The following is an 8,789-nucleotide window of genomic DNA, read 5'->3' on the forward strand; positions in this document are numbered from 1 at the left end:
AATGACACTGCTTGGTTTCTGCATAATGTTATGGCATATTAGGTATAGCTCCCTTTTCTGCTATAACATTTCTTGCACATTATGAAAAGGCAGGTTTTTGAATGAACAGAAAGTTTCTGTAAATACAAATCGGTAACTGGAAAAGCCAAACACTCTATCAGTAACCTCAGATCCCACCTTCTATCTTCTGACATGAAAACAATAGCAGGAATCTCCTTCCTCTTCTTAATATAAAATTTCTGAATTCCTCTATTCATCAGATGACACTGGAACCACTTACCAAAGCTTAGTTGTTTTGAAAAATGTATCGAGACTGAAGAAAGATGACACAGCAGCATCTTGGGACAAAAGACCTGTGAAATTAAAATGCAAAATGCTGTAATGGATTGAAGGTTAAATTTGTCCCCATTTGACCATATATTGCTCTTATTATGATCAATAAGATGCATGGATATACATCCAAGGATAGAATTTGGTCCTCAGATGTGACTTAGTTAAAAAATAAAAATGTTGGAAATAAAGAAATTCTATACTTACAAACTAAAATCATCAGCAACAAAGTGGCAGACAGTCCTCCCAGAAAATATCTGAGAACATAACAATATCCAGAAAGGTTAAAAAAGCCAAGGATTAAAAGATGTGAAGCCTGGGTAAGAGGAGGAGGAAGGGTTCTTGCGTATGAACCCCCTGAACTCTGGTAGGTGAACTGTAATTTGAAACTTTGTATTATGTAAACTATTGAATATAATCTCCTGGAAAGACAGCATTCAGGTTGAGAGAAAAACTCACTTAGAAAGACATGGATCCATTCTGATTCTTCTCAGCCTGCCAAAACCCCTGTCAAAGCACACTTGGCAAAGTAACTTTCATATCTGCATACATATTTCTTATTTTTGTGCATAACTCAGATATTTGCCTGCATTGACTATCATGTGAAAATATATTTTCACAGTAAGGTAACTTTGAAAATATGACCCTTAAATTAAGTTTTATTCACCAGTTGAAATAAAGCAAGCACTCATGTCAGAAACAGAAAACACAAGAAATAAAAATTACCTTGTACATACTGAAATGATTAAACACATGATCAGCGCAACCATCTGAGAAACGACACTTTGCACTGTTCTGGATTCTAAAATAAAAATCAGGAAAATAATGGGTTTTACTGAAAGTAAATATGACAGGAGGTGTTTGCAAAGGCTACTTTCAGCCTGTGAGACCAGTCTCTTCAATTGCTTTTAAAGAGAACTCGCCTGGAGTGATTCAAAGCAGAAACCTAATTTTCATGCACTGGGTGTCTCTCAGGACTCTTTTCCCCCCACAACTACAGAAACACTGTGCCCTCCATGCTCTCAGAAAACAAGCCTTTCTGCGTAATTGCCTGTTTCAGTTTTTGCTCCCATGCCCTTTCCTCCATTTTCCTCTTCACTCCTCTTTTTTCTTTTTTTCCTGAAAAATGGGTGAAGGAAAGATGTGAGTAGGGTGTAGTAATCAACTAAATACCAATTTTATGATTTTGTTCTTTTTAGTAATTCACTTAAAATATACATTTTAGTAAATAAATTCTATTCTGCAAGGGGCCAGATCCATATTTTTAATGTATTTTCACTTCATCTAAAAATTAGGCATGTCAGAATGAGAACATAACATACCTGCATTGTTCCAGGTCTCTTCATTTGCATTTATCACAAATGGAGAGCAGGATTTTGAAGCAAAAAATGGTTCCTCAAAATGAAGAAACTCATCATCTTTGGTGAGAAATGTTCCATTAGATGCTGGAATTTGCCTTTCTGACACATGGCTATTATATTCAGAAGAAAAGTCTGAATCGCCTACAAGAAATGCACGTATAACTGAGATTGCACAAAAGAACAGCTCTGAGACTTTGTAGTAATGAATTTAGGAATTAATTACTGAATCACAGGAGAGGTTACAAATTGTTAAGGGCAGGGAATTGGCGGGTTCAAATGTATGCAGGAGAAAATATGCATAGTAAAGACAAAACTACATAGAGCATAACAGATGAAGTTATTGAAAGAGCCAGGTGAAAGCAGACAGTGCCAGGTATTAATCACCCCAGAATAAACATTCCTGGTGATGACTTTGCATTCAAATTCAGTCAAAAAATGACTTTTTGGCACAGAGGGCTCATACTCAGTTATAATGTCAGGAACTCTATTTATGCCTTAGAATTCTGCAGTTCATTCTATCCTTTAACTGCACGCCTTGGCAGACAACACCTGCAAAACCTCCAGAAAGAGACACCCAATTTGCACTAAACACGGACTGTAATGTTGTATCTTGATTACCAGGTACCTGATCAGGACTTACCAATATCTCGGTGACTGGCTTCTAGTTTACTGCATCCATCAGGCCAAGGATCCTCTACATGGGAGCAATCCATCCTGCTGGGAATGGTGGAGCTGAGCCATGAGCTGGAGGCACTGAGATTGAACAAGCTGTCAAGAGAGCGACGGATTTTCTTCCTTCGCCTGAATACACTAGAAAGAAATGTTGCCAAGGAATAGAACTAATTATTCTTGCTGAGCAGGGACAGAGCTCTAAAGCTTGCAGGAATGGCATGAAAGAACCAGGTTCTGGGTGCTGCTCCCAGCCCTAGTCTTGACCCTGGGCATGTCACCAGGAATGGCTGCTGCACACCACAATGTCAGGGAATGTATGAACAGCAGGGCTGATCATGCTGTTGTGATACTGGATATTGTGGTACCAAATGATATCAAAGCTCCTGGTCTCTGATTTGCTGTGAGCATCTCATGCTAGCCGTGATCTTCACTCTGCTACATCCTATTTGGGGTAGTCTGAATCCATTGAACTCCAAGTTTTTTGAAACATTTTACAATACCTTCCTAAATTGTTGTTCTTCTGAATCAAGAGATGTTTTTCCTTGAGTAAGAATTCCAGGACCAGACCTTTTTATTTATATATATATATGTGTGTGTGTGTTTTAGACAAAGATATTTTTATACATACTTTTTTCTTAGTCTTTATCAGAGTAACACCCCATTGGCAAAATAAGCTGTAGCTCTCTCCTTTTCTTTTATTGGACACAACTTCAATTATAGCAACAACTGTGCACTAAAGAGTTTTTGGGTATTAAGATGTGACTGAAAATCAGGTCATTTAATTCACTGCACTCTCTAAAGCAATTGAGATGTTCCCATTCAGAAGTAATGCTGGTCTTATGCCAAGCAAAACGTAGACAGACACAAAGACACCTCCAGATACACCCCTAGAGATGATGGAGTAAAATCCGCACATAGTTCACTTACCGAACTATATTCTCTTTATATGTAACACTTGTGTGGGATGGTGTCAGTGTTATGTTGCCCTCTTCATCAGACAGAAAACTGTCTTCTGTCAAAACATAATAACCATTAGAAAGCAGTCGAGGGCTGCGGCGGCATGTAGGAAGGGAGCCTGTCAGAGGATTTGTGGAGCACTCATAGGCAGGATCATCATCCAAAAATGCACAAGCACAACTGAAAAGGAGAAATGAAAGCCTCTAATTTAGAGAAGGTCTGGACAGAGCAAACCCACAATGTAATAGTAATGATTTTACATTCCCAGCTGATGGTGACTGGTAATGACATGGATTTTAAATATGTGGATGTAATGATATTACTCTGTACTAGGGGGTTTCAGCCAGTTGATGTGTGCACCACACGTTCCAGAGCTTCAGATTACAGGAGGGATACATGCCAGGGGAGCATTTCCTGAAGCATAGAGCCAGCTTGAGCTCAGAAGTGCTTGCTGTGTTTCTGTGGCAGTGCCGTTGGCCAAGGAGTCCTGCCAGACCTACACCGACCTGAAGCCATCAGAGGTATTCCAGTATTTGGCTTCTCTGAGTTCCTCTACATGGCATAAACTGGGTGCCCCTGAGCCAGACAAGATTTACTTGATTTTTTTTTATAACCTAGCCATACTTAGTGAAGATTTAAGGATACATGACTTTTAACTCTCACAAATCCTAAAGTGCCATGCAGCTGGAACAACATGGGATAGAGTCCACACATTGTGATAACTCCATCCAGCATTGAAACACAATTGACTTTGGGATGAAATACAGCACAGCAAAAATATACTCTCTGGTGTTTAAAATAGAAGTGAGTAATGACAGAAGTGAAAGGATCTAAAAGTTGTAGACACTGTACTTGGTTTGACTAAAACTTAATGTATGGTTATTTCCCCTTAACACCTATGATTTCCAAATATCCATGCAGTAACATCATGGTAAGAAAGAAAGACACTGGATTGATTTAGTGTCTGACCTGTGTTTCAGTAAGAAGTTTAACTACCCCACATGGCACGTCACAGAGAGATACCATAATTTCAGTGTAGGGAAAAGTAGATGGAGGATACTCCAAAACCCTGTAATTGCAAAGCCAGTGTTTCCAGCATCCACTGCAGTACTTCTGAACTTCCATTTAGGATAGTAATTAAATTGTTATCAGCACTACAGTTTTCAGTGGCCCAAAAGGGATTTTTACGAAATCTACACCAAAACAAAAACAAAATTAAGCAAGTGTAACTTTCCTTAATACCTTGGAAGAATATGTCTTGAGAGGCTGTGTCTATGCTCTCCATTAAATGGTGTTGAACCTGCAGAGGCAAAGGTGAAATAAGAAGGAAACATTATCGTATTCACTGACAGGTAGCTTGTTCATACCAGAAAGATAATAAAAAAAACTAAAACTGAAAAGAAAATTAGGGCAAGAATTAAAGGAGATATAATATATGAAACTGGGGAAAGACTTAGTGTTTATAGGAAACTCATCTCAACCAGGTCAACACAGAATCAGAACCAACAGAAATCAGATACTTGTACTCTGCCCAGATAATAGACTCAAGAGAAATTATTATGGACACAAATACAACAACTGCAGTAATTTTAAGGTGTTTTGCCAGAAATCTGCTTCATGCCAAAGCTAGAACCTGAACTGGCACTAGATACAGTAGTAGAATGGAAAGGTCACCATTACCACTACATTATATTTTTCAGATGAAAATTGCAGACAGCACAATGAGCACAGGGATTGCTACAGTGACAAATATTTGACAGTAATATTATGGCAGGAGACTAAGGAAATAGGATTTGTCTGGATTACCAAGGCTCAAGTGTGCAAAGTGCTGGTAGATGTTTTGTACCTGACAGAATCAGTCTTACAAAATATGAGCAAGGGATATCTATAGGGAGAATTTATGTCTATTATTACATGAAAAGATAAAAATATGATCTTTCCCTATATTACCTTGTCTCTCCTGGATCTTTAGATCTTCAGACTTACAACACTGTTATCAAATGCCCATCCTTCACCTCTGAGAAGAAATAGGGCTATGAGAATTTTATGTTTTTACGTTCAGTTATGAGCTGAAGCAAAGAAAAGACATGAAGGTCAGGGTTTCCACTTTGGTAATCTTGTTTATCCTCCTTGGGAACTCAGCTGTCAGTCACAGGCTGGGTGTGAAGTCTGAGTCAGCCTAGGGACCAGGCAAGGTGATGAAAGAAGTAAAACCTTCAGGGTATTTTCTGCAAATCAGTCCTATTACCCTGGTCCCATACATACTGTTTCTTCTACCCTTTGGGGAAAAAAAATCACTTTACCATGAATGAATTATGCTCTAATGGCCACAAAAAATAACTTGAAGAGGAGAACATGGAAAGAATCTGGGAGAAGCTATAGAGAGATCAAGAAGCATCAGTCAGAACACCACAGAGCAAGTTGTATGAACAGTGAGACCAGAGGTGTATTTCACAGTTTGACATGTATTAGAGCTATTAACATACAGCTACCTCCTGAAATAATTTCCCTGATTTCAGGCAAAATCATGATTCTTAAATGTGTAAAAAATCTTATATTCAAAACCAAGAAATGCATTCAAACTCTAGAAGAAAATACAGGAGGGACTCAACAAGTAGTTTGTAGATCTGGGTATGAACCAAAACCAGCAAAATCTTATCAGTCAAATAATATCCTCTCCACAAGGTATTTATTTTTATTAAAACTCTGACAAATGTATCCAACTTTATTTGCTCCTGGAGCTGATGTGACATGTTGTTCCATATATCTTGAAAAGGACTGTTTCATACACCCTAGGGTAACAGGGAATATATATTATCTGTGAAAGAGTTTTAAAAGAAATGGAAGCATGTTTTAATTTATCTTGTTTGAAAATTAGGATGTGTAAGATAGTATCATCAATACAGATCAAATTATTAGTTATACTGTATTCTCACTTAGGCAAAAGTAACTGATTCTAGGGCTAATTTGTTTGAAAATAATATTTAGAAGTATAGGTCAGGATCAGTTAGTTTTACCTATCACAACTCTTTAATAATCAAAGAGCGAAACATTCCAGCAACTGAAACCCACAGCACAGCTGTATTGCACGCAATTCTTTCACTTAAGATAATAAAAAGTAGCAACATCTAAAAAAGAATTAACTTTTAAGAGTGGCAGCTTTCCTATGGGGTAGTGCTTTCACTAGAAAGTGTTGACACATACTGATCACAGTGGCAGAACAAACCACAGTCCTCCTGTTCCTCATTTGAATTCTCTCATAACATTGCAAGGTATGTCTCTGCAGGATGTTTATTAGTCACCCTCCAGAGAAATAAAATTTAAGATAAAATAGAGTATATTCATCTATTTATAATAGAAAGTGAGCAATGTAAACATGTAGATATACTACTGGAGAGGTGAGGCATTTCCCACTTTTCAAGAACAGTTAATAAGCAGCTGTAACTTGCTTTTAAATTATTTTAAGTGATGATATTATCAAGCTTCTGTAAACAGTCATAGAAAAGGCAGTCCAACATTTTTTTGCTGCTCTTGACCATGAAAATTTTTGGCTCATGCATAATGAAAAATTCCTGAAAATAATTCAATCAATGATGGAGCAAACATGGAAACATCATGTAGACAATGCTGCACAGTGTTCTGCTTTCATTTAATATTCAGTCCTATTTCTAGGCAATTAATAGCATGAGAAGCTACAGTAATGACATAACAAAACAAAGCTTCTCAACCACCACTGTACAGTGGAGCAGTGGTAGTGTATCTGTAATCCATGAAATGAGCCATCAACACAGTATGTCTAAACTATGGCATGAAAAAAAAACCAGCAGCTCTATGAAATCTGACTAAAAACAAATCTGAGGTGAATGTGGCAACATTTTATGTCAAGAATCCAAATGAAAATTTAAGGCAATAACCCCCCCTGAATTTCAAAACACACAAAAGTTCATGTTGTAATATAAACAAAAAGTCGCTCTCCAAAACAGTCAGTTTTAATAACCTTTCCCTCCAAAAATCAAATTAGTGTTTAAGCCAGTGGATTCCTTCAGTGTACAATCTAAATATTTACATTAGTACCTACCAAAATGCAGTGCAAATTATTCAAACAGCTGAAACTCAGGCAAGCAATTTTATTCTATCTACCAAACACAAGTGTCTACAAAGAGAGTTTTATTTGTTCACACATATCTGTTGCTTTTGAAGAGCAGTTTTTTCTTTTCTCCCTGCAGGTAATGGTAAAAACATTCACAAAAACCCAATAGAAGAAGAAGAAAGAAGAAGAAAGAAGAAGAAAGAAGAAGAAAGAAGAAGAAAGAAGAAAGAAGGAAGAAGAAAGAAGAAAGAAGAAAGAAGAAGAAGAAGAAGAAGAAGAAGAGCACAGAAATGAATCCAAAGCCTAGCTATTTCTCATCTGACAAATATATTAAGAGATAAGTCTAAAATCCTCCAAACCTGGAAAATCCATGTCACGATTAACACATGCGCGAACAACTTTTCATCAGCCCGAGAGCCCGCGGTGGAGGATGCTCCTGGAGCAGCTTCCCGGGAGAGCTCGGCCCTGGCCCCTCGCAAAGGCAGGTCTAGCAAGTCCCGTTTCTTTTTGAAAAGAGCCCGTGCAATCAGCGGCACAGAGCCCCAGTGAGGTCACGCTTCCTGTAAAGTAGCCTCACATCAGAAGCTCTCGTCTGAAGAGCAAACCGAAGATAAAGATTAGCCCACTGCACGCTCCTGCCGGCTGTTGTGAAAGACAAGAACCAAATAACAAATAAACTCTCGCTCCAATGTTGATAGAGAACAAAGACAGAACCTTTTCTCATCAGTGACACAGAGTTTTATTTCAGATTTGCTCTTCTACCTCACACAGAAAATTTTCAAGTTGCGTATACAAATAATTCCATTTGTTGAAATACCTGTGGGCCTGACAGGCTTTGATGTAAGAAAATTATCCAGTTAGCAAAAAAATAATAACAATACATTTTGCAAAAGCACTATTGTACAGAAGATACATTTGGTGAGAGTTCAGAGCTACGTTTCACAGCTGAAAACATTGCAAATCTATGCCATGCAATGTTAATATAAATTCCATTGAAAGGAGAAAGGAATAAAACCATTTGCAAACATATTCATTGTTGCATGCTCAATGTTTCATACTGTGTAAGGTATCCATTCATCATATGTTAAAGTATAAAAAATAAAGTCACATAAGAGAAATGGAGCCTGAATAAGATATCCTGGCAATCAAAAGGATTTGGCTGCAGAACTATTACATACAAAAGTAATATAAATCAGCTGCTTGATACTGAACTGTACAGCCTTGGGGGTAAAACTTCATCTCCAAATAGATAAAATGATCTAGTAGTTTTTTTGCCTGATGTCTGTATGTATCACTGACAGAAGATGAAAGCATAAGTCTAGTAAAATATGATTGGTGATTGTGGGCTTTTTTCCCCCCTGGTGAAGGAAAAAATACTT

The 8,789-nt window shown here is 37.6% G+C and overlaps 1 protein-coding gene across 1 annotated transcript; it reads right to left on the bottom strand.

The window, feature by feature from the left end:
- Nucleotides 1-276: 276 nt before the first annotated feature.
- On the bottom strand, nucleotides 277-7,782 carry TMEM71 (transmembrane protein 71). Its single transcript, XM_062504073.1, has 8 exons — nucleotides 7,770-7,782; nucleotides 4,563-4,620; nucleotides 3,291-3,500; nucleotides 2,332-2,501; nucleotides 1,653-1,832; nucleotides 1,057-1,132; nucleotides 538-587; nucleotides 277-353 (listed from the first exon to the last, which is right to left on the bottom strand). The coding sequence occupies exons 1-8, from the start codon at nucleotides 7,780-7,782 to the stop codon at nucleotides 277-279; spliced, it is 834 nt and encodes a 277-aa protein (XP_062360057.1).
- Nucleotides 7,783-8,789: the final 1,007 nt, after the last annotated feature.

This window comes from Cinclus cinclus, chromosome 1 (genome assembly GCF_963662255.1).
Source record: "Cinclus cinclus chromosome 1, bCinCin1.1, whole genome shotgun sequence".
NCBI classification, from domain to species: Eukaryota; Metazoa; Chordata; class Aves; order Passeriformes; family Cinclidae; genus Cinclus; species Cinclus cinclus.